Below are 26,602 nucleotides of genomic sequence, written 5' to 3'. Positions count from 1 at the left end.
TGGGGGTCATCCTCTGCAGCCGCAGGTCACATACAGACAGCTCAGGTGTGTGGGGGTCATCCTCTGCAGCCGCAGGTCACATACAGACAGCTCAGGTGTGTGTGGGGGTCATCCTCTGCAGCCCCAGGTCACATACAGACAGCTCAGGTGTGTGGGGGTCATCCTCTGCAGCTCCAGGTCACATACAGACAGCTCAGGTGTGTGTGTGTGGGGGTCATCCTCTGCAGCCCCAGGTCACATACAGACAGCTCAGGTGTGTTGGGGTCATCCTCTGCAGCCCCAGGTCACATACAGACAGCTCAGGTGTGTGTGGGGGTCATCCTCTGCAGCCGCAGGTCACATACAGACAGCTCAGGTGTGTGGGGGTCATCCTCTGCAGCCGCAGGTCACATACAGACAGCTCAGGTGTGTGTGGGGGTCATCCTCTGCAGCCCCAGGTCACATACAGACAGCTCAGGTGTGTGGGGGTCATCCTCTGCAGCTCCAGGTCACATACAGACAGCTCAGGTGTGTGTGTTGTGGGGGTCATCCTCTGCAGCCCCAGGTCACATACAGACAGCTCAGGTGTGTGGGGGTCATCCTCTGCAGCCCCAGGTCACATACAGACAGCTCAGGTGTGTGGGGGTCATCCTCTGCAGCCCCAGGTCACATACAGACAGCTCAGGTGTGTGGGGGTCATCCTCTGCAGCCGCAGGTCACATACAGACAGCTCAGGTGTGTGGGGGTCATCCTCTGCAGCCCCAGGTCACATACAGACAGCTCAGGTGTGTGGGGGTCATCCTCTGCAGCCCCAGGTCACATACAGACAGCTCAGGTGTGTGGGGGTCATCCTCTGCAGCCCCAGGTCACATACAGACAGCTCAGGTGTGTGGGGGTCATCCTCTGCAGCCCCAGGTCACATACAGACAGCTCAGGTGTGTGGGGGTCATCCTCTGCAGCCCCAGGTCACATACAGACAGCTCAGGTGTGTGGGGGTCATCCTCTGCAGCCCCAGGTCACATACAGACAGCTCAGGTGTGTGTGGGGGTCATCCTCTGCAGCCCCAGGTCACATACAGACAGCTCAGGTGTGTGTGGGGGTCATCCTCTGCAGCCCCAGGTCACATACAGACAGCTCAGGTGTGTGGGGGTCATCCTCTGCAGCCCCAGGTCACATACAGACAGCTCAGGTGTGTGTGGGGGTCATCCTCTGCAGCCCCAGGTCACATACAGACAGCTCAGGTGTGTGGGGGTCATCCTCTGCAGCCCCAGGTCACATACAGACAGCTCAGGTGTGTGTGGGGGTCATCCTCTGCAGCCCCAGGTCACATACAGACAGCTCAGGTGTGTGGGGGTCATCCTCTGCAGCCCCAGGTCACATACAGACAGCTCAGGTGTGTGTGGGGGTCATCCTCTGCAGCCCCAGGTCACATACAGACAGCTCAGGTGTGTGGGGGTCATCCTCTGCAGCCCCAGGTCACATACAGACAGCTCAGGTGTGTGGGGGTCATCCTCTGCAGCCCCAGGTCACATACAGACAGCTCAGGTGTGTGGGGGTCATCCTCTGCAGCCCCAGGTCACATACAGACAGCTCAGGTGTGTGTGGGGGTCATCCTCTGCAGCCCCAGGTCACATACAGACAGCTCAGGTGTGTGGGGGTCATCCTCTGCAGCCCCAGATCACATACAGACAGCTCAGGTGTGTGGGGGTCATCCTCTGCAGCCGCAGGTCACATACAGACAGCTCAGGTGTGTGGGGGTCATCCTCTGCAGCCCCAGGTCACATACAGACAGCTTAGGTGTGTGGGGGGTCATCCTCTGCAGCCCCAGGTCACATACAGACAGCTCAGGTGTGTGTGGGGGTCATCCTCTGCAGCCCCAGGTCACATACAGACAGCTCAGGTGTGTGGGGGTCATCCTCTGCAGCTCCAGGTCACATACAGACAGCTCAGGTGTGTGGGGGTCATCCTCTGCAGCCCCAGGTCACATACAGACAGCTCAGGTGTGTGGGGGTCATCCTCTGCAGCCGCAGGTCACATACAGACAGCTCAGGTGTGTGGGGGTCATCCTCTGCAGCCGCAGGTCACATACAGACAGCTCAGGTGTGTGGGGGTCATCCTCTGCAGCCCCAGGTCACATACAGACAGCTTAGGTGTGTGGGGGGTCATCCTCTGCAGCCGCAGGTCACATACAGACAGCTCAGGTGTGTTGGGGTCATCCTCTGCAGCCCCAGGTCACATACAGACAGCTCAGGTGTGTGTGGGGGTCATCCTCTGCAGCCGCAGGTCACATACAGACAGCTCAGGTGTGTGGGGGTCATCCTCTGCAGCCGCAGGTCACATACAGACAGCTCAGGTGTGTGTGGGGGTCATCCTCTGCAGCCCCAGGTCACATACAGACAGCTCAGGTGTGTGGGGGTCATCCTCTGCAGCTCCAGGTCACATACAGACAGCTCAGGTGTGTGTGTGTGTGGGGGTCATCCTCTGCAGCCCCAGGTCACATACAGACAGCTCAGGTGTGTTGGGGTCATCCTCTGCAGCCCCAGGTCACATACAGACAGCTCAGGTGTGTGTGGGGGTCATCCTCTGCAGCCGCAGGTCACATACAGACAGCTCAGGTGTGTGGGGGTCATCCTCTGCAGCCGCAGGTCACATACAGACAGCTCAGGTGTGTGTGGGGGTCATCCTCTGCAGCCCCAGGTCACATACAGACAGCTCAGGTGTGTGGGGGTCATCCTCTGCAGCTCCAGGTCACATACAGACAGCTCAGGTGTGTGTGTGTGTGGGGGTCATCCTCTGCAGCCCCAGGTCACATACAGACAGCTCAGGTGTGTGGGGGTCATCCTCTGCAGCCCCAGGTCACATACAGACAGCTCAGGTGTGTGGGGGTCATCCTCTGCAGCCCCAGGTCACATACAGACAGCTCAGGTGTGTGGGGGTCATCCTCTGCAGCCGCAGGTCACATACAGACAGCTCAGGTGTGTGGGGGTCATCCTCTGCAGCCCCAGGTCACATACAGACAGCTCAGGAGTGTGGGGGTCATCCTCTGCAGCCCCAGGTCACATACAGACAGCTCAGGTGTGTGGGGGTCATCCTCTGCAGCCCCAGGTCACATACAGACAGCTCAGGTGTGTGGGGGTCATCCTCTGCAGCCCCAGGTCACATACAGACAGCTCAGGTGTGTGGGGGTCATCCTCTGCAGCCCCAGATCACATACAGACAGCTCAGGTGTGTGGGGGTCATCCTCTGCAGCCCCAGGTCACATACAGACAGCTCAGGTGTGTGTGGGGGTCATCCTCTGCAGGCCCAGGTCACATACAGACAGCTCAGGTTGGGGGTCAGTTGCTTGGATTGCCCCCCAGCTCTTCTGGGTGGGGTCCGGCCACCAGGAGCTCCTGGACATTATATTGTCTATTATATATTACCTGTGGAGGTTTTTGTGTCTTTTTTCAAAATGTTTTAATGACAATAAATAGCATTCCCCCGTCCGCTGTGATGGCCGCCCTCCCACTCATCACCCCCTCCTCCCTCCCGTCTCCTCTCTCTTCTCTCCACATTCCGGGCTTCTCTCTTACTCCGTCTCCATCTAATTCTATTACTATTCATCTTCTCCATCTCACTGTAAATCTCTCTAACCCTACATGTCCCCTCCATCTCTCTCCACACGTCATCTCTCCTCCTCTACATACATCCATCTATCTCCTATCTATCTCCTATCTATCTATCTATCTTCTATCTATCTATCTATCTATCTCCTATCTATCTATCTCCTATCTATCTATCTATCTATCTATCTATCTATCTCCTATCTATCTATCTATCTATCTATCTCCTATCTATCTATCTATCTATCTATCTATCTCTCTCTCTCTTATCTATCTATCTATCTATCTATCTCCTATCTATCTATCTATCTCCTATCTATCTATCTCCTATCTATCTATCTCCTATCTATCTATCTATCTCCTATCTATCTCCTATCTATCTATCTCCTATCTATCTATCTATCTCCTATCTCCTATCTCCTATCTATCTATCTCCTATCTATCTCCTATCTATCTATATATCTCCTATCTATCTATCTATCTATCTATCTATCTATCTATCTATCTATCTATCTCCTATCTATCTATCTATCTATCTATCTATCTATCTATCTATCTATCTCCTATCTATCTCCTATCTATCTCCTATCTATCTATCTATCTATCTATCTATCTATCTATCTATCTATCTATCTATCTATCTCCTATCTATCTCCTATCTATCTCTCTATCTATCTATCTATCTATCTATCTATCTATCTATCTATCTATCTATCTATCTACTCTTAGTTATTCTCCTAATTCTGTTTCTTTCTCTCCCCATGTATTCCTCCCTTCTCTCCCCGGACTCTGTCTGTACCCAGTCTTTCTAGTCTCTCTAGTCTCTCTCTCTCTGTCCGTCTGTCTGTCTCTCCCCGGTGTCTCTGGTCTTATTTGTCTCTGGTCTCTCTCTCTCTCTATCAGTCTGTCTCTCTCTCTCTCTCTATCAGTCTGTCTCTCTCTCTATCAGTCTGTCTCTCTCTCTCTCTGTCCGTCTGTCTCCCTCTCTGGCCGTCTGTCTCTCTCCAGTGTCTCTGGTCTTTGGCCCTCTGTCTCTCTGGCAGTCTGTCTCTCCCCTGTCTGTCTGTCTCTCGCTGTCTAGCTGGGCCAGCCCCGGCGGGGTGCATTCAGAGTTCAGCTCCTGGAGTCTGCTGCTGGAGGGTGGCTGGGGGGGGGAGGGTTGGCCCTGACTACAGGCTGCAGCGGGGCCCCCGGTAGTAGTCGGCGCTGTCTCTGGGGTGACTGTCTGCAATGCGGTGGTGTTTGCAGTAGATGTCGCTTCTAATAACGGCCGCTCCGTCACTTTTAGGTGGGGGGGGGGTATACATTATTAATGGCCGGAGACTCTTCCCTTTACTTTTCATTAACGTTTTAAGTTGTTTTTTTTTTTTTTTTTTTTGTCAATGACATCAATGCAAATGAGAGGGTCCGGGGCCAAATGACTGGCACATTTTGTGAATGGAATACTCAGTGAGTGTGATGACGTCAGCGGGGGCCGGGGGGTCCCTGCCCTGATGGGGATTGGCCGGCGGGAGTCCCGGGTGGAGCCTGTGGGCAGCCAGCAGCTCCATATATAAGGCTAGCCTCCCCCATTGGAGAGCATTGAGATTGGGAGAGTTTGGGAGAAGTCTCTGTGATCGCCCCCTACGCAGGAACGGTGAGTAGTGGGGGGTGGGCTCCCGGCCGGCTGGGGCTTGTAGTGCCTGTGCGGAGTGTCTGAGTGATTGGAGTGCAGTGACGGATGGGCAGGGTGCGGGCGGGCGGCTCGTAATGCTGATGGCGTTCCTGGCTGGCGGCCAACACTTCTCCTTTAAATCTCTATAGGAAGGACATTATGGTTGTGCTGAAGATCTCCTCGCTCCTGGCTGTCCTGGGGCTGCTGGTGTGCCAGATGTACAGCTCCCAGGCAGCTCCAGTCAGGTAAGGTGTCTGTCAGTGAGGACGGTGCTGTGCACCCCACAAACCATTCACACCCCAACCCTGACTTTCTTTCTATGAAGACCCGGCATGGAGGCATTACCGGACCGGGTGACGGTCAGCGACTACGAGGCGCGGAGGTTACTAAATGCACTGGTCAAGGAATTTGTACAGATGACGGCGGAGGAGATGGAGCAGGCGAGCGACGGGAACAGGTGAGCACCCCGACTGCGCACAGCACAGAGTATATCCATGCATCTTATCCTACAGGTACAGCACAGAGTAGACTGCAGCCTGTACATGTACTGTCCTCTGTACAGCACAGAGTATATCCATGTATCTTATCCTATAGGTACAGCACAGAGTATATCCATGCATCTTATCCTACAGGTACAGCACAGAGTATATCCATGCATCTTATCCTACAGGTACAGCACAGAGTAGACTATGTAGGGTCCCCTGTACAGCACAGAGTATATCCATGCATCTTATCCTACAGGTACAGCACAGAGTAGACTGCAGCCTGTACATGTACTGTCCTCTGTACAGCACAGAGTATATCCATGCATCTTATCCTACAGGTACAGCACAGAGTATATCCATGCATCTTATCCTACAGGTACAGCACAGAGTAGACTATGTAGGGTCCCCTGTACAGCACAGAGTATATCCATGCATCTTATCCTACAGGTACAGCACAGAGTATATCCATGCATCTTATCCTACAGGTACAGCACAGAGTAGACTGCAGCCTGTACATGTACTGTCCCCTGTACAGCACAGAGTATATCCATGTATCTTATCCTACAGGTACAGCACAGAGTATATCCATGTATCTTATCCTACAGGCACAGCACAGTGTAGACTGCAGCTTGTACATGTAGGGTCCCCTGTACAGCACAGAGTATATCCATGTATCTTATCCTACAGGTACAGCACAGAGTATATCCATGTATCTTATCCTACAGGCACAGCACAGTGTAGACTGCAGCTTGTACATGTAGGGTCCCCTGTACAGCACAGAGTATATCCATGTATCTTATCCTACAGGTACAGCACAGAGTATATCCATGTATCTTATCCTACAGGTACAGCACAGAGTATATCCATGTATCTTATCCTACAGGTACAGCACAGAGTAGACTATGTAGGGTCCCCTGTACAGCACAGAGTATATCCATGTATCTTATCCTACAGGTACAGCACAGGGTATATCCATGCATCTTATCCTACAGGTACAGCACAGAGTATATCCATGCATCTTATCCTACAGGTACAGCACAGGGTATATCCATGTATCTTATCCTACAGGTACAGCACAGAGTATATCCATGCATCTTATCCTACAGGTACAGCACAGAGTATATCCATGTACCTTATCCTACAGGTACAGCACAGAGTATATCCATGCATCTTATCCTACAGGTACAGCACAGGGTATATCCATGTATCTTATCCTACAGGTACAGCACAGAGTATATCCATGTATCTTATCCTACAGGTACAGCACAGAGTATATCCATGTATCTTATCCTACAGGCACAGCACAGTGTAGACTGCAGCTTGTACATGTAGGGTCCCCTGTACAGCACAGAGTATATCCATGTATCTTATCCTACAGGTACAGCACAGAGTATATCCATGTATCTTATCCTACAGGTACAGCACAGGGTATATCCATGTACCTTATCCTACAGGTACAGCACAGAGTATATCCATGCATTTTATCCTACAGGTACAGCACAGGGTATATCCATGTATCTTATCCTACAGGCACAGCACAGTGTAGACTGCAGCTTGTACATGTAGGGTCCCCTGTACAGCACAGAGTATATCCATGTATCTTATCCTACAGGTACAGCACAGAGTATATCCATGTATCTTATCCTACAGGTACAGCACAGGGTATATCCATGTACCTTATCCTACAGGTACAGCACAGAGTATATCCATGTATCTTATCCTACAGGCACAGCACAGTGTAGACTGCAGCTTGTACATGTAGGGTCCCCTGTACAGCACAGAGTATATCCATGTATCTTATCCTACAGGTACAGCACAGAGTATATCCATGCATCTTATCCTACAGGTACAGCACAGGGTAGACGATGTAGGATCCTCGGCACAGTGCACAGTAGGCATTCTGCTTCACAAGTAGTAACGTACAGCGCAGAGTACATCCATGAATTATTCAGATATGTGGTGTATAGTGTCCATTTCCACACATGTAGAGTGATGCACAGCACTGAGTACATTACACATATGCAGTGTACATCACTGAACCTTACACAAAGTGGATGCTGCACAGCACAGTGTACATTGAAGGTACACAGTACCTCCATGTATCTAATCCCACCTGTACAGCACAAAGTATATTCATGTATCTGATCTTATATGTATAGCACATGGTATATCCATGTATCTGATCCCACCTGTACAGCACAGACTATATCCATGTATCTGATCCTATGTGTACAGCACAGAGTAAATCCATGTATCTGATCCTATGTGTACAGCACAGAGTATATTCATGTATCTGATCTCATATGTACAGCACAGAGTATATCCATGTATCTGATCTCACCTGTACAGCACAGAGTATATCCATGTATCTGATCCCACCTGTACAGCACAAAGTACATTAGTGTATCTGATCTTATATGTACAGCACAGAGTACATCAGTGTATCTGATCTTATATGTACAGCACAGAGTATAATTATGTATCTGATCCCACCTGTACAGAACTGAGTATATCCATGTATCTGACGCCACCCACAGGGGGCAGTGCAGATCCTCCAGATGACAACCATGAGATTACAGGGAGAGAAAAGGACGGATTGGCTGCGCAGCGCTGAGTATCTGGTGGCTTCTGAGTATCTAGTGGTTGCGCAGTGCTGAGTATCTGGTGGCTGCGCAGCACTGAGTATCTGGTGGCTGCTGAGTATCTGGTGGCTGCGCAGCGCTGAGTATCTGGTGGCTGCTGAATATCTGGTGGCTGCTGAGTATCTGGTGGCTGCGCAGCGCTGAGTATCTGGTGGCTGCGCAGTGCTGAGTATCTGGTGGCTGCTGAGTATCTGGTGGCTGCGCAGCGCTGAGTATCTGGTGGCTGCTGAGTATCTGGTGGCTGCGCAGCGCTGAGTATCTGGTGGCTGCTGAGTATCTGGTGGCTGCGCAGCGCTGAGTATCTGGTAGCAGCCACCAGATACTCAGCGCTGCGCAGCCACCAGATACTCAGCAGCCACCAGATACTCAGCGCTGCGCAGCCGAGTATCTGGTGGCTGCACAGCGCTGAGTATCTGGTGGCTGCGCAGCGCTGAGTATCTGGTGGCTGCTGAGTATCTGGTGGCTGCGCAGCGCTGAGTATCTGGTGGCTGCTGAGTATCTGGTGGCTGCACAGTGCTGAGTATCTGGTGGCTATGCAGTATCTGGTGGCTGCGCAGCGCTGAGTATCTGGTGGCTGCGCAGTGCTGAGTATCTGGTGGCTGCTGAGTATCTGGTGGCTGCGCAGCGCTGAGTATCTGGTGGCTGCGCAGTGCTGAGTATCTGGTGGCTGCTGAGTATCTGGTGGCTGCGCAGCGCTGAGTATCTGGTGGCTGCTGAGTATCTGGTGGCTGCGCAGCGCTGAGTATCTGGTGGCTGCGCAGTGCTGAGTATTTGGTGGCTGCTGAGTATTTGGTGGCTGCACAGCGCTGAGTATCTGGTGGCTACGCAGTATCTGGTGGCTGCGCAGCGCTGAGTATCTGGTTGCTGCTGAGTATCTGGTAGTTGCACAGCACTGAGTATCTGGTGGCTGCGCATCGCTGAGTATCTGGTGGCTGCGCAGTGCTGAGTATCTGGTGGCTGCTGAGACTCTGGTGTCTGCACAGCGCTGAGTATCTGGTGGCTGCTGAGTATTTGGTGGCTGCGCAGCGCTGAGTATCTGGTGGCTGCTGAGTATCTGGTGGCTGCGCAGCGCTGAGTATCTGGTGGCTGCGCAGCGCTGAGTATCTGGTGGCTGCTGAGTATCTGGTGGCTGCACAGCGCTGAGTATCTGGTGGCTGCGCAGTGCTGAGTGTCTGGTGGCTGCGCAGCGCAGAGTATCTGGTGGCTGCGCAGTGCTGAGTATCTGGTGGCTGCTAAGTATTTGGTGGCTGCTTAGTATCTGGTGGCTGCGCAGCGCTGAGTATCTGGTGGCTGCTGAGTATCTGGTGGTTGCACAGCGCTGAGTATCTGGTGGCTGCTGAGTCTCTGGTGTCTGCGCAGCGCTGAGTATCTGGTGGCTGCGCAGCGCTGAGTATTTGGTGGCTACTGAGTATCTGGTGGCTGCTGAGTATCTAATAGTTGCACAGAGCTGAGTATCTGGTGGCTGCGCAGCGCTGAGTATCTGGTGGCTGCTTAGTATTTGGTGGCTGCTGAGTATCTGGTGGCTGCGCAGTGCTGAGTATCTGGTGGCTGCGCAGCGCTGAGTATCTGGTTGCTGCTGAATATCTGGTGGCTGCGCAGCGCTGAGTATCTGGTGGCTGCTGAGTATCTGGTGGCTGCTGAGTATCTGGTGGCTGCTGAGTATTTGGTGGCTCTGCAGCGCTGAGTATCTGGTGGTTGCACAGCGCTGAGTACTTGGTGGCTGCTGAGTATCTGGTGGCTGCGCAGTGCTGAGTGTCTGGTGGCTGCGCAGCGCTGAGTATCTGGTGGCTGCTGAGTATTTGGTGGCTCTGCAGCGCTGAGTGTCTGGTGGCTGCGCAGCGCTGAGTATCTGGTTGCTGCTGAATATCTGGTGGCTGCGCAGCGCTGAGTATCTGGTGGCTGCTGAGTATCTGGTGGCTGCTGAGTATTTGGTGGCTCTGCAGCGCTGAGTGTCTGGTGGCTGCGCAGCGCAGCGCTGAGTGTCTGGTGGCTGCTGAGTATTTGGTGGCTGCTTAGTATCTGGTGGCTGCGCAGCGCTGAGTATCTGGTGGCTGCTGAGTATCTGGTGGCTGCGCAGCGCTGAGTATCTGGTGGCTGCGCAGCGCTGAGTATCTGGTGGCTGCTGAGTATCTGGTGGCTGCGCAGCGCTGAGTATCTGGTGGCTGCTGAGTCTCTGGTGTCTGCGCAGCGCTGAGTGTCTGGTGGCTGCTGAGTATCTGGTGTCTGCACAGCGCTGAGTATCTGGTGGCTGCTGAGTCTCTGGTGTCTGCGCAGCGCTGAGTATCTGGTGGCTGCTGAGTCTCTGGTGTCTGCGCAGCGCTGAGTATCTGGTGGCTGCGCAGCGCTGAGTATTTGGTGGCTACTGAGTATCTGGTGGCTGCTGAGTATCTAATAGTTGCGCAGCGCTGAGTATTTGGTGGCTGCTGAGTGTCTGGTGGCTGCGCAGTGCTGAGTATCTGGTGGCTGCGCAGCGCTGAGTATCTGGTGGCTGCTTAGTATTTGGTGGCTGCTGAGTATCTGGTGGCTGCGCAGCGCTGAGTATCTGGTGGCTGCTTAGTATTTGGTGGCTGCTGAGTATCTGGTGGCTGCGCAGTGCTGAGTATCTGGTGGCTGCTGAGTATTTGGTGGCTGCTGAGTATCTGGTGGCTGCGCAGTGCTGAGTATCTGGTGGCTGCGCAGCGCTGAGTATCTGGTGGCTGCTGAGTATCTGGTGGTTGCACAGCGCTGAGTATTTGGTGGCTACTGAGTATCTGGTGGCTGCTGAGTATCTAATAGTTGCACAGTGCTGAGTATCTGGTAGTTGCACAGCGCTGAGTATCTGGTGGCTGCGCAGCGCTGAGTATCTGGTGGCTGCTGAGTATCTGGTGGCTGCTGAGTATCTGGTGGCTGCTGAGTATCTGGTGGCTGCGCAGCGCTGAGTATCTGGTGGCTGCTGAGTATCTGGTGGTTGCACAGCGCTGAGTATCTGGTGGCTGCTGAGTATCTGGTGGTTGCACAGCGCTGAGTATCTGGTGGCTGCGCAGCGCTGAGTATCTGGTGGCTGCTGAGACTGGTGTCTGCACAGCGCTGAGTGTCTGGTGGCTGCTGAGTATCTGGTGGCTGCGCAGCGCTGAGTATCTGGTGGCTGCGCAGCGCTGAGTATTTGGTGGCTGCTGAGTATCTAATAGTTGCACAGCGCTGAGTATCTGGTGGCTGCGCAGCGCTGAGTATTTGGTGGCTGCTGAGTATCTAATAGTGGCACAGCGCTGAGTATCTGGTGGCTGCGCAGCGCTGAGTATCTGGTGGCTGCTGAGTATTTGGTGGCTGCTGAGTCTCTGGTGTCTGCGCAGCGCTGAGTATCTGGTGGCTGCTGAGTATCTAATAGTTGCACAGCGCAGAGTATCTGGTAGTTGCACAGCGCAGAGTATCTGGTGGCTGCTGAGTATCTGGTGGCTGCGCAGCGCTGAGTATCTGGTGGCTGCTGAGTCTCTGGTGTCTGCGCAGCGCTGAGTATCTGGTGGCTGCTGAGACTCTGGTGTCTGCGCAGCGCTGAGTATTTGGTGGCTACTGAGTATCTGGTGGCTGCGCAGCGCTGAGTATTTGGTGGCTACTGAGTATCTGGTGGCTGCTGAGTATCTAATAGTTGCACAGCGCTGAGTATCTGGTGGCTGCGCAGCGCTGAGTATCTGGTGGCTGCTGAGTATTTGGTAGTTGCACAGTGCTGAGTATCTGGTGGCTGCGCAGCGCTGAGTATCTGGTGGCTGCTGAGTATCTGGTAGTTGCACAGCGCTGAGTATCTGGTGGCTGCTGAGTATCTGGTGGCTGCGCAGCGCTGAGTATCTGGTGGCTGCGCAGCACTGAGTATCTGGTGGCTGCGCAGCACTGAGTATCTGGTGGCTGCTGAGTATCTGGTGGCTGCGCAGCGCTGAGTATCTGGTGGCTGCGCAGCACTGAGTATCTGGTGGCTGCTGAGTATCTGGTGGCTGCGCAGCGCTGAGTATCTGGTGGCTGCGCAGCACTGAGTATCTGGTGGCTGCTGAGTATCTGGTGGCTGCGCAGCACTGAGTATCTGGTGGCTGCTGAGTATCTGGTAGTTGCACAGTGCTGAGTGTCTGGTGGCTGCGCAGTATCTGGTGGCTGCTGAGTATCTGGTGGCTGCGCAGCGCTGAGTATCTGGTGGCTGCTGAGTATCTGGTGTCTGCACAGCGCTGAGTATCTGGTGGCTGCTGAGTATCTGGTGGCTGCGCAGCGCTGAGTGTCTGGTCACCCGCCACTCTTCTCTCCCAGTCTCCATCATCAGCGACATTAACCCTTTGCCTGCCGCAGGTGTCCTCATCACTGTGAGGTATGAGGGGGTCGGGTCTGGGGGTCCTGCATGGAGTACACTGACAGCCGCTTTGTCTGCAGTCAGAGGATTAATAATATAACTGGGCGTTGACATAATGCGCTCAGCGATGACATCATCCTCCCAGCCGAGAGATCGATAGCAGAGCATGGACTGCATTGTAATAACCACAGCATGAGCTCAGCATGCCCGCTGCAACCAGGACTGCCCCCACTCACACTCAGCATGCCCGCTGCAGCCAGGACTGCCCCCACTCACACTCAGCATGCCCGCTGCAGCCAGGACTGCCCCCACTCACACTCAGCATGGTCTGGCAGCAGCCAGGACTGCCCCCACTCACACTCAACATGCCCGCTGCAGCCAGGACTGCCCCCACTCACACTCAGCATGGTCTGGCAGCAGCCAGGACTACCCCCACTCACACTCAACATGCCCGCTGCAGCCAGGACTGCCCCCACTCACACTCAGCATGCCCGCTGCAGCCAGGACTGCCCCCACTCACAGTCAGCATGCCCGCTGCAGCCAGGACTGCCCCCACTCACACTCAGCATGCCCGCTGCAGCCAGGACTGCCCCCACTCACACTCAGCATGGTCTGGCAGCAGCCAGGACTGCCCCCACTCACACTCAGCATGGTCTGGCAGCAGGCAGGACTGCCCCCACTCACACTCAGCATGCCCGCTGCAGCCAGGACTGCCCCCACTCACACTCAGCATGCCCGCTGCAGCCAGGACTGCCCCCACTCACACTCAGCATGCCCGCTGCAGCCAGGACTGCCCCCACTCACACTCAGCATGCCCGCTGCAGCCAGGACTGCCCCCACTCACACTCAGCATGCCCGCTGCAGCCAGGACTGCCCCCACTCACACTCAGCATGCCCGCTGCAGCCAGGACTGCCCCCACTCACACTCAGCATGCCCGCTGCAGCCAGGACTGCCCCCACTCACACTCAGCATGCCCGCTGCAGCCAGGACTGCCCCCACTCACACTCAGCATGCCCGCTGCAGCCAGGACTGCCCCCACTCACACTCAGCATGCCCGCTGCAGCCAGGACTGCCCCCACTCACACTCAGCATGCCCGCTGCAGCCAGGACTGCCCCCACTCACACTCAGCATGCCCGCTGCAGCCAGGACTGCCCCCACTCACACTCAGCATGCCCGCTGCAGCCAGGACTGCCCCCACTCACACTCAGCATGCCCGCTGCAGCCAGGACTGCCCCCACTCACACTCAGCATGCCCGCTGCAGCCAGGACTGCCTCCACTCACACTCAGCATGCCCGCTGCAGCCAGGACTGCCTCCACTCACACTCAGCATGCCCGCTGCAGCTAGGACTGCCCCCACTCACACTCAGCATGCCCGCTGCAGCCAGGACTGCCCCCACTCACACTCAGCATGCCCGCTGCAGCCAGGACTGCCCCCACTCACACTCAGCATGCCCGCTGCAGCCAGGACTGCCCCCACTCACACTCAGCATGCCCGCTGCAGCCAGGACTGCCCCCACTCACACTCAGCATGCCCGCTGCAGCCAGGACTGCCCCCACTCACACTCAGCATGCCCGCTGCAGCCAGGACTGCCTCCACTCACACTCAGCATGCCCGCTGCAGCCAGGACTGCCCCCACTCACACTCAGCATGCCCGCTGCAGCCAGGACTGCCCCCACTCACACTCAGCATGCCCGCTGCAGCCAGGACTGCCCCCACTCACACTCAGCATGCCCGCTGCAGCCAGGACTGCCCCCACTCACACTCAGCATGCCCGCTGCAGCCAGGACTGCCCCCACTCACACTCAGCATGCCCGCTGCAGCCAGGACTGCCCCCACTCACACTCAGCATGCCCGCTGCAGCCAGGACTGCCCCCACTCACACTCAGCATGCCCGCTGCAGCCAGGACTGCCTCCACTCACACTCAGCATGCCCGCTGCAGCCAGGACTGCCCCCACTCACACTCAGCATGCCCGCTGCAGCCAGGACTGCCCCCACTCACACTCAGCATGGTCTGGCAGCAGCCAGGACTGCCCCCACTCACACTCAGCATGGTCTGGCAGCAGCCAGGACTGCCCCCACTCACACTCAGCATGGTCTGGCAGCAGCCAGGACTGCCCCCACTCACACGCAGCATGGTCTGGCAGCAGCCAGGACTGCCCCCACTCACACTCAGCATGGTCTGGCAGCAGGCAGGATTGCCCCCACTCACACTCAGCATGGTCTGGCAGCAGCCAGGACTGCCCCCACTCACACTCAGCATGGTCTGGGAGCAGGCAGGATTGCCCCCGCTCACACTCAGCATGGTCTGGCAGCAGGCAGGACTGCCCCCACTCACACTCAGCATGGTCTGGCAGCAGGCAGGACTGCCCCCGCTCACACTCAGCATGGTCTGGCAGCAGGCAGGACTGCCCCCGCTCACACTCAGCATGGTCTGGCAGCAGGCAGGACTTCCCCCACTCACACTCAGCATGGTCTGGCAGCAGGCAGGACTGCCCTTGCTCACACTCAGCATGGTCTGGCAGCAGGCAGGACTGCCCCCGCTCACACTCAGCATGGTCTGGCAGCAGGCAGGACTGCCCCCGCTCACACTCAGCATGGTCTGGCAGCAGGCAGCATGTCACTCCTGGGGAATGTTGCATGAGGGTGCATGTGTCTGAGCTCTGGCTGTTTTCTGGCATGTCTCTTTCTCTTTCCCCCCCTGCAGCTTGGATAGACCCGTGTCCAAACGTTGCTCGGGTCTGAGTACTTGCACGCTGTGGAAACTCTCGCAGGATTTGCAAAAACTAAAATCTTATCCTCGCACGGACGTGGGGGCCGGCACGCCTGGCAAGAAGAGAAGCCCCCTGGCCGCCATGGACAATGAACATTACGCCAGCTATGGCGAGCAGTATGATATTAATAACTAGAAGGCTGCGGTGCTGCATGCGGAATGATGTGCGGTGGACAGGGTCACCCGGAGCCCCCCGCCCCCCCACAGCACACGCTGTACCCCCAGATTACTGCTCCACAAGAGGAGGGAAAATTATAATAATAATAATAATAACAATAACAATAATAATAATAAGCGTTTTGTCCCATTCATTGCTGCTTCTGTACAAATAAAATCCTCTCATCCGCCTGGTCACGCACTCGATTAATAAACCTATTTTTCTACAAGGAGAAGTAGCGTGGTCTGATAGTGTTTATTATAGGGGGGAGGGGTCTGTAGTGAGAGGTGGTGGGCGGGGGAGAGCCGAACGCATCGATGCGGGCAAAACCCAGATCTCAACAAGGTAAGAGAACCTTTCAATTCTTCATATATTGTGATGAGGGGGCTAGCGGGGCACTTGTCTCCTGATGTAACAGTCTCTGGGGGTATAAGAAGGTGTGCGGGGCACTTGTCTCCTGATGTAACAGTCTCTGGGGGTATAAGAAGGTGTGCGGGGCACTGGTCTCCTGATGTAACAGTCTCTGGGGGTATGAGGTGGTGTGCGGGGCACTTGTCTCCTGATGTAACAGTCTCTGGGGGTATAAGGTGGTGTGCGGGGCACTTGTCTCCTGATGTAACAGTCTCTGGGGGTATAAGGTGGTGTGCGGGGCACTTGTCTCCTGATGTAACAGTCTCTGGGGGTATAAGAAGGTGTGCGGGGCACTTGTCTCCTGATGTAACAGTCTCTGGGGTTATGAGGTGGTGTGCAGGGCACTTGTCTCCTGATGTAACAGTCTCTGGGGGTATAAGAAGGTGTGCGGGGCACTTATCTCCTGATGTAACAGTCTCTGGGGGTATAAGGTGGTGTGCGGGGCACTGGTCTCCTGATGTAACAGTCTCTGGGGGTATAAGAAGGTGTGCGGGGAACTTATCTCCTGATGTAACAGTCTCTGGGGGTATAAGAAGGTGTGCGGGGCACTTATCTCCTGATGTAACAGTCTCTGGGGGTATAAGGTGGTGTGCGGGGCACTGGTCTCCTGATGTAACAGTCTCTGGGGGTATAAGAAGGTGTGCGGGGAACTTATCTCCTGATGTAACAGTCTCTGGGGGTATAAGAAGGTGTGCGGGGCACTGGTCTCCTGATGTAACAGTCTCTGGGGGTATGAGGTGGTGTGCGGGGCACTGGTCTCCTGATGTAACAGTCTCTGGGGGTATGAGGTGGTGTGCGGGGCACTGGTCTCCTGATGTAACAGTCTCTGGGGGTATAAGAAGGTGTGCGGGGCACTTGTCTCCTGATGTAACAGTCTCTGGGGGTATAAGAAGGTGTGCGGGGCACTGGTCTCCTGATGTAACAGTCTCTGGGGGTATAAGAAGGTGTGCGGGGCACTGGTCTCCTGATGTAACAGTCTCTGGGGGTATAAGAAGGTGTGCGGGGCACTGGTCTCCTGATGTAACAGTCTCTGGGGGTATAAGAAGGTGTGCGGGGCACTGGTCTCCTGATGTAACAGTCTCTGGGGGTATAAGAAGGTGTGCGGGGCACTTATCTCCTGATGTAACAGTCTCTGGGGGTATAAGAAGGTGTGCGGGGCACTTGTCTCCTGATGTAACAGTCTCTGGGGGTATAAGAAGGTGTGCGGGGCACTGGTCTCCTGATGTAACAGTCTCTGGGGGTATAAGAAGGTGTGCGGGGCACTGGTCTCCTGATGTAACAGTCTCTGGGGGTATAAGAAGGTGTGCGGGGCACTTATCTCCTGATGTAACAGTCTCTGGGGGTATAAGGTGGTGTGCGGGGCACTTGTCTCCTGATGTAACAGTCTCTGGAGGTATAAGGTGGTGTGCGGGGCACTTGTCTCCTGATGTAACAGTCTCTGGGGGTATAAGGTGGTGTGCGGGGCACTGGTCTCCTGATGTAACAGTCTCTGATATTTGTTGCATGTGTTAGATAGTAGTAAACCTGTGCAGGCTTCTTTCCTCCTGGTTTAGTCCTGCAGTCGATGTTGCTAAAAAGACGTTTGTGAGACTTGTTGGTGATGGTGGTGGCTGGATGTCTAGTTCCGGGTGTGTCCACCTCTTCTCGGTCACAGTGGTAGCTGGATATCTTGTTGTGTGTGTGGTCGCCTCTTCTCTGTGATGCTGGTAGCTGGATATCTTGTTGTGTGTCTGTGTGGTCGCCTCTTCTCTGTGATGCTGGTAGCTGGATATCTTGTTGTGTGTGTTGTCGCCTCTTCTCGGTGATGCTGGTGGCTGGATGTCTTGTTGTGTGTGTAGACTCCTCGGTAATGGTGGTGGCTGGATATCTTGTTTTGTGTGTGTTGTCGCCTCTTCTCGGTGATGGTGGTGGCTGGATGTCTTTTGTATGTGTTGTCGCCTGTTCTCGATGATGGTGGTGGCTGGATGTCTTGTGTGTGTGGTCTCCTCTTCTCGGTGATGGTGGTGGCTGGATGTCTTGTGTGTGGTCTTCTCTTCTCGGTGATGGTGGTGGCTGGATGTCTTGTGCGTGGTCTTCTCTTCTCGGTGATGGTGGTGGCTGGATGTCTTGTTGTGTTTGTGGACTCCTCGGTGATGCTGGTGGCTGGATGTCTTGTTGTGTGTGTAGACTCCTCGGTAATGGTGGTGGCTGGATATCTTGTTTTGTGTGTGTTGTCGCCTCTTCTCGGTGATGGTGGTGGCTGGATGTCTTTTGTATGTGTTGTCGCCTGTTCTCGGTGATGGTGGTGGCTGGATGTCTTGTGTGTGTGGTCTCCTCTTCTCGGTGATGGTGGTGGCTGGATGTCTTGTGTGTGGTCTTCTCTTCTCGGTGATGGTGGTGGCTGGATGTCTTGTGCGTGGTCTTCTCTTCTCAGTGATGGTGGTGGCTGGATGTCTTGTGCGTGGTCTTCTCTTCTCGGTGATGGTGGTGGCTGGATGTCTTGTTGTGGACTCCTCGGTGATGGTGGTGGCTTGATGTCTTGTTGTGTGTGGTTGCCTCTTCTCAGTGATGGCTGGATGTCTTGTTGTGTGTGTGTTGTCGCCTCTTCTTGGTGATGGTGGTGGCTTGATGTCTTGTTGTGTGTGGTCGCCTCTTCTTGGTGATGGTGGCGGCTGCATGTCTTGTTGTGTGTGGTCGCCTCTTCTTGGTGATGGTAGTGGCTGGATGACTTGTTGTGTGTGGTTGCCTCTTCTCGGTGGTGGCTGGATGTCTTGCGTGTGTGATCGCATTTTCTCCATGATGGTGGTGGCTGGATGTCTTGTGTGTGTGGTCTTTTCTTCTCGGTGATGGTGGTGGCTGGATGGCTAGTTCTGTGTGTGTCCACCTCTTCTCGGTCATGGTGGTGGCTGGATGTCTTGTGTTTGTGGACTCCTCGGTGATGGTGGTGGCTGGATGTCATGTTGTGTGTGTGTGGTCGCCTCTTCTCGGTGATGGTAGTGGCTGGATGTCTTGTGTGTGTGTTGTCACCTCTAATCGGTGATGGTGGTGGCTGGATGTCTTGTTGTGTGTGGTCGCCTCTTCTCGGTCATGGTGGTAGCTGGATGTCTTGTTGTGTTTGTGGACTCATTGGTGATGGTGGTGGCTGGATGTCTTGTTGTGTGTGTGTTGTCGCCTCTTCTTGGTGATGGAGGTGGCTGGATGTCTTGTTGTGTGTGTGTTGTCGCCTCTTCACGGTGATGGTGGTGGCTGGATGTCTTGTTGTGTGTGTGTTGTCGCCTCTTCACGGTGATGGTAGTGGCTGGATGTCTTGTTGTGTGTGTGGTCGCCTCTTCTCGGTGATGGTGGTCGCCTCTTCTTGGTGATGGTGGTGGCTGGATGTCTTGTTGTGTGTGTGGTCACCTTTTCTCGGTGATTGTAGTGGCTGGATTTTTTGTGTGTGTGTTGTCGCCTCTTTTCGGTGATGGTAGTGGCTGGATGTCTTTTGTGTGTGTGTTGTCGCCTCTTTTTGGTGATGGTGGTGGCTGGATGTCTTGTGTGTGTGGTCGCCTATTCTTGGTGATGCTGGTGGCCGGATGTCTTCTTGTGCGTGGTCGCCTCTTCTTGGTGATGGTGGTGGCTGGATGTTTTGTGTGTGTGTGGTCGCATTTTCTCCATGATGGTGGTGGCTGGATGTCTTGTGTGTGTGGTCTTTTCTTCTCGGTGATGGTGGTGGCTGGATGTCTAGTTCTGTGTGTGTCCACCTCTTCTCGGTCATGGTGGTGGCTGGATGTCTTGTGTTTGTGGACTCCTCGGTGATGGTGGTGGCTGGATGTCATGTTGTGTGTGTGGTCGCCCCTTCTCGGTGATGGTAGTGGCTGGATGTCTTGTGTGTGTTGTCGCCTACTCTTGGTAATGCTGGTGGCAGGATGTTTTGTGTGTGGTCACCTCTTCTTGGTGATGGCTGGATGTCGTGTGTGTGTGTGGTCGCATTTTCTCCATGATGGTGGTGGCTGGATGTCTTGTGTGCGTGATCTTCTCGGTGATGGTGGTGGCTGGATATCTTGTGTGTGTGGTCGCCTCTTCTTGGCGATGGTGGTGGCTGGATGTCATGTGTGTGTGGTCGCATTTTCTCCATGATGGTGGTGGCTGGATGTCTTGTGTGTGTGATCTTGTCTTCTCAGTGATGGTAGTGGCTGGATGTCTAGTTCTGTGTGTCCACCTCTTCTCGGTCACGGTGGTAGCTGGATATCTTGTTAAGTGTGTAGACTCCTCGGTGATGGTGGTGGCTGGATGTCTTGAGTATGTGTTGTCGCCTCTTCTAGGTGATGGTGGTGGCTGGATGTCTTGTGTGTGTGGTTTTCTCTTCTCGGTGATGGTGGTGGCTGGATGTCTAGTTCTGTGTGTGTCCACCCCTACTTGGTCATGGTGGTGGCTGGATGTCTTGTTGTGTGTGGTAGCCTCTACTTGGTGATGGCTGGATGTCTTGTTGTGTGTGTTTGGTCGCCTCTTCTTGGTGATGCTGGTGGCTGGATGTCTTGCGTGTGTGGTCGCCTATTCTTGGTAATGCTGGTGGCCGGATGTCTTGTTGTGTGTGGTCACCTCTTCTCAGTGATGGTGGTGGCTGGATGTCTTTTTGTGTGTGGTCGCCTCTTCTTAGTGATGGTGGTGGCCGGATGTCTTGTTGTGTGTGGTCACCTCTTCTCAGTGATGGTGGTGGCTGGATGTCTTTTTGTGTGTGGTCGCCTCTTCTTGGTGATGGTGGTGGCCGGATGTCTTGTTGTGTGTGTGTTGTCGCCTCTTCTTGGTGCTGGTGGTGGCTGGATGTCTTGTTGTGTGTGTGTTGTCGCCTCTTCTTGGTGATGGTGGTGGCTGGATGTCTTGTTGTGTGTGTGTTGTCACCTATTCTCGGTGATGGTGGTGGCTGGATGTCTTGTTGTGTGTGTGTTGTCACCTCTTCTCTGTGATGTTGGTGGCTGGATGTCTTGTGTGTGTGGTCGCCTCTTCTCGGTGATTCTGGCTTGTGTAACTCTTGTCTCAGATGCTTCTTGTCTGGTGCGATGGGTTAAACGTTAACAATGTTACAATTTGAGGCGATTTGATTGGTTTGTGATGGGAAATCACTTCTCCCGATACATTGTGTGGAATCAGTGGGCCAGCAGGGCTAGAAGGGCTGTCAGGAGCTTGTGTCCTGCTAGTGACTGGGAAACTTCCAGAATGTCCTGTCATGATTTCTCGGTCTCTATTTAGTGTTCTTATTATCTTATAATTCTTTTGTTTCACTTTGACTCTCGCAGCAACATAACCGCACAGAAGAGAGCGTGCAACACAGCCACCTGCGTCACCCACCGCCTGGCGGACTTCCTCAGCAGGTCAGGGGGGATGGTGAAGAGTAATTTTGTGCCCACCAATGTCGGCTCTAAAGCTTTTGGCAGGAGAAGACGAAGCCTCCACGTCTAAACTTCACCGAGACATCAGGAATATGGTAATTTTCCAGGATTCCAGGGATGTAAAATAACACACAGATATAATATAAAATACCATGTTATATAATTAACTAGATGATAATATAATGTGTTATAGAATCCACCAATATAATATAATGTGTCCTAGAATCCACAAATATAATATATAATATGTGTCCTAGAATACACTAATCTATATCATAAAAATGAAAGTCAGTCTGTCTGCCTGTCCGTCCCGTATAGACTTCCAAACGCCTGAACCGTTTGACTTCAAATTTGGCCCACAGATACATTGGGTGCCCGGGAAGGTTATTGCGAAGGTCCCGTCCCCGCCAGATGTACAGGAGGGGAGGGGGAGGAGCGCCCCACAGAAAATGAATGAAAGAATCTCCTCACTGCACACACAGGTGATATAATTAGCTGCAGCTCCCCAGCAGAAACAGCAGTTGGAAGCCTTAGCAACCAATAGGATTACTACTTTCATTTTCGCTGGGATCTGATTGGTTGCTAAGGTGGCTGCCTTACAACAGATCCACAAAAATATATGTTAGACCCCCTACTTCAACTATACAGTACAGGTATACAGGACACTACAGGTATACAGGACTCCAAAACTATACACTACAGGTACACAGGACCTCCACCAACTATATACTACAGGTATAAAGGACACCCTACTCCAACTATACACTAAAGGTATACAGGACCCCCAAAACTATGCACTACAGGTATAGAGGACCTCCACCCACTATATACTTCAGGGATACAGAACCTCCACCAACTATATACTACAGGTATACAGGAACCCCCCCCCCCAAAAAAAACTATACAGTAAAGGTATACAGGACCCCCAAAACTATACACTACAGGTATACAGGGCCCCAAAGCTATATACTACAGGGATACAGGACCTCCACCAACTATATACTACAGGTATACAGGACCCCCAAAACTATACAGTACAGGTATACAGGACCCCCCCCCAAAAAAAAGCTATACACTACAGCTATACAGCACCTTCACCAACTATATACTACAGGTACACAGGATCCCCAAACTATACACTACACCTCCACCAACTATACACTACAGGAGTACAGGACCCCCCCAACTCTGCACTACAGGTATACAGCACCTTCAACAACTATACATAACAGGTATACAGGACCCCCAAACTATACACTACAGGTATACTGGGTCCCCCAACTCTACACTACAGGTATACAGCACCTTCACCAACTAAATACTACAGGTATACAGGACCCCTAAAAACTATACACTTTAGGTATGCAGAACCCCTCCAACTATACACTACAGGTAATAATTAGAGATGAGCGAACCGGGTTCGGGTAGATCCGAACCCGAACGATCGGCATTTGATTAGCTGGGGCTGCTGAACTTGGATAAAGCTCTAAGGTTGTCTGGAAAACATGGATACAGCAAATGACTATATCCATGTTTTCCACATAGCCTTAGGGCTTTATCCAACTTCAGCAGCCACCGCTAATCAAATGCGGAAAGTTTGGGTTCGGATCGACTCGAGCATGCTCGAGGTTAGCTCATCTCTAGTAATAATAATAATAATAATAATAATAATAAAAAATGTATTTGTATAGCGCCAACAGATTCCGCAGCGCTTTGTTATACACAAATTCCACTATCTTTTAGAGGATTGCAGTTTCCTGTTAAGCACCATTTGCAATGACAATAAAAAAGGCCCAAGGCTGATCGCTGCAGATGGTGGCATAAATCTGGATTCTGTATGTTTTCTACATGGACAATTGTATGTTGCTGCTCCAGAGTTGTATCAGGTAAAAATCTTTATGTCTATGCACCTGGCAATAACACTGCCAATGTTGTATATAACCAGGCTGTATATAACACTGCCAATGTTGTATATAACCAGGCTGTATATAACACTGCCAATGTTGTATATAACCAGGCTGTATATAACACTGCCAATGTTGTATATAACCAGGCTCTGTATATAACACTGCCAATGTTGTATATAACCAGGCTCTGTATATAACACTGCCAATGTTGTATATAACCAGGCTCTGTATATAACACTGCCAATGTTTTATATAACCAGGCTCTGTATATAACACTGCCAATGTTGTATATAACCAGGCTCTGTATATAACACTGCCAATGTTTTATATAACCAGGCTGTATATAACACTGCCAATGTTGTACATAACCAGGCTGTATACTGTATAACACTGCCAATGTTGTATATAACCTGGCTGTATATAACACTGACAATGTTGTATATAACCAGGCTGTATATACAGTCTGATCGCATGACATCTCAGTTTGGCTTTTAGGTATTAAGGATGTTTAAAGTTTTGAGTTTGCTAATGTGCATAAGCTACAATTTACATAAACAGTGCAGAACTGCATATAGGGGTATATCGGGCTCCTTGCAATTTCCCCTTTAAAAAAAAGGGGGGGGGGGGGGGGCATAGATTGGCCTCCTGGGCGACCTTGGAACAAATCTAATTAACACACTGACACTTTATACCCGGGCAGTGCGGGGTACATTTTCTAGTATAATATATGTTCTAGAATACATTAATATGTCCTAGAATACAGGAATATAATATAATATGGCCTAGAATACAGTAATATATGTCCTAGAATACAGGAATGTAATATATGTCCTAGAATACAGGAATATAATATAATGTGTCCTAGAATACAGTAATATATGTCCTAGAATACAGGAATGTAATATATGTCCTAGAATACAGGAATATAATATAATATGGCCTAGAATACAGTAATATATGTCCTAGAATACAGTAATATATGTCCTAGAATACAGTAATATAATATAATATGTCCTAGAATACAGTAATATATGTCCTAGAATACAGTAATATATGTCCTAGAATACAGTAATATAATATAATATGTCCTAGAATACAGTAATATATGTCCTAGAATACAGGAATATAATATAATGTGTCCTAGAATACAGGAATATAATATAATGTGTCCTAGAATACAGTAATATATGTCCTAGAATACAGGACTATAATATAATGTGTCCTAGAATACAGGAATATAATATAATGTGTCCTAGAATACAGTAATATATGTCCTAGAATACAGGAATATAATATAATGTGTCCTAGAATACAGTAATATATGGCCTAGAATACAGGAATATAATATGGCCTAGAATACAGGAATATAATATGGCCTAGAATACAGGAATATAATATAATGTGTCCTAGAATACAGTAATATATGTCCTAGAATACAGGACTATAATATAATATGTCCTAGAATACAGGAATATAATATAATGTGTCCTAGAATACAGGACTATAATATAATATGTCCTAGAATACAGGAATATAATATAATGTGTCCTAGAATACAGGAATATAATATAATGTGTCCTAGAATACAGGAATATAATATAATATGTCCTAGAATACAGTATTATATGTCCTAGAATACAGGAATATAATATAATGTGTCCTAGAATACAGGAATATAATATAATATGTCCTAGAATACAGTATTATATGTCCTAGAATACAGGAATATAATATAATGTGTCCTAGAATACAGGAATATAATATGTCCTAGAATACAGGAATATAATATAATGTGTCCTAGAATACAGGAATATAATATAATATGTCCTAGAATACAGTAATATATGTCCTAGAATACAGGAATATAATATGTCCTAGAATACAGGAATATAATATAATATGGCCTAGAATACAGTATTATATGTCCTAGAATACAGGAATATAATATATGTCCTAGAATACAGGAATATAATATAATATGTCCTAGAATACAGTAATATATGTCCTAGAATACAGGACTATAATATAATATGTCCTAGAATACAGGAATATAATATAATATGGCCTAGAATACAGTATTATATGTCCTAGAATACAGGAATATAATATAATGTGTCCTAGAATACAGGAATATAATATAATGTGTCCTAGAATACAGTAATATATGTCCTAGAATACAGGACTATAATATAATGTGTCCTAGAATACAGGAATATAATATAATGTGTCCTAGAATACAGTAATATATGTCCTAGAATACAGGAATATAATATAATGTGTCCTAGAATACAGTAATATATGGCCTAGAATACAGGAATATAATATGGCCTAGAATACAGGAATATAATATGGCCTAGAATACAGGAATATAATATAATGTGTCCTAGAATACAGTAATATATGTCCTAGAATACAGGACTATAATATAATATGTCCTAGAATACAGGAATATAATATAATGTGTCCTAGAATACAGGACTATAATATAATATGTCCTAGAATACAGGAATATAATATAATGTGTCCTAGAATACAGGAATATAATATAATGTGTCCTAGAATACAGGAATATAATATAATATGTCCTAGAATACAGTATTATATGTCCTAGAATACAGGAATATAATATAATGTGTCCTAGAATACAGGAATATAATATGTCCTAGAATACAGGAATATAATATAATGTGTCCTAGAATACAGGAATATAATATAATATGTCCTAGAATACAGTAATATATGTCCTAGAATACAGGAATATAATATGTCCTAGAATACAGGAATATAATATAATATGGCCTAGAATACAGTATTATATGTCCTAGAATACAGGAATATAATATATGTCCTAGAATACAGGAATATAATATAATATGTCCTAGAATACAGTAATATATGTCCTAGAATACAGGACTATAATATAATATGTCCTAGAATACAGGAATATAATATAATATGGCCTAGAATACAGTATTATATGTCCTAGAATACAGGAATATAATATAATGTGTCCTAGAATACAGGAATATAATATGTCCTAGAATACAGGAATATAATATAATATGTCCTAGAATACAGGAATATAATATAATATGGCCTAGAATACAGTATTATATGTCCTAGAATACAGTAATATAATATAATGTGTCCTAGAATACAGGAATATAATATAATGTGTCCTAGAATACAGTAATATATGTCCTAGAATACAGGAATATAATATAATATGTCCTAGAATACAGGAATATAATATAATATGGCCTAGAATACAGGAATATAATATAATATGTCCTAGAATACAGTAATATATGTCCTAGAATACAGGAATATAATATGTCC

At 50.4% G+C, this 26,602-nt stretch overlaps 1 protein-coding gene across 4 annotated transcripts in view; it reads left to right on the top strand.

The window, feature by feature from the left end:
- CALCB (calcitonin related polypeptide beta) overlaps positions 1-26,602 on the top strand; it is a 64,993-nt gene that overhangs the window by 26,675 nt on the left and 11,716 nt on the right. For 2 of the 4 annotated variants that reach the window (XM_069968007.1, XM_069968006.1), the window contains exons 1-4: positions 5,170-5,217; positions 5,385-5,480; positions 5,561-5,692; positions 21,264-21,451. In XM_069968007.1, the coding sequence (XP_069824108.1) occupies positions 5,395-5,480; positions 5,561-5,692; positions 21,264-21,426 (381 nt within the window). In that variant the 5' untranslated portion in view covers positions 5,170-5,217; positions 5,385-5,394 and the 3' untranslated portion in view covers positions 21,427-21,451. Of the gene's footprint in view, positions 1-5,169; positions 5,218-5,384; positions 5,481-5,560; positions 5,693-15,377; positions 15,836-21,263; positions 21,452-26,602 lie in introns of those variants that run through there. The other 2 variants (XM_069968004.1, XM_069968005.1) reach the window with 2 other exon arrangements.

The sequence above is a fragment of the Dendropsophus ebraccatus genome, chromosome 4 (assembly GCF_027789765.1).
Source record: "Dendropsophus ebraccatus isolate aDenEbr1 chromosome 4, aDenEbr1.pat, whole genome shotgun sequence".
In the NCBI taxonomy this organism is placed as follows: domain Eukaryota; kingdom Metazoa; phylum Chordata; class Amphibia; order Anura; family Hylidae; genus Dendropsophus; species Dendropsophus ebraccatus.
This window is presented reverse-complemented; position numbering and strand designations above follow the sequence as displayed.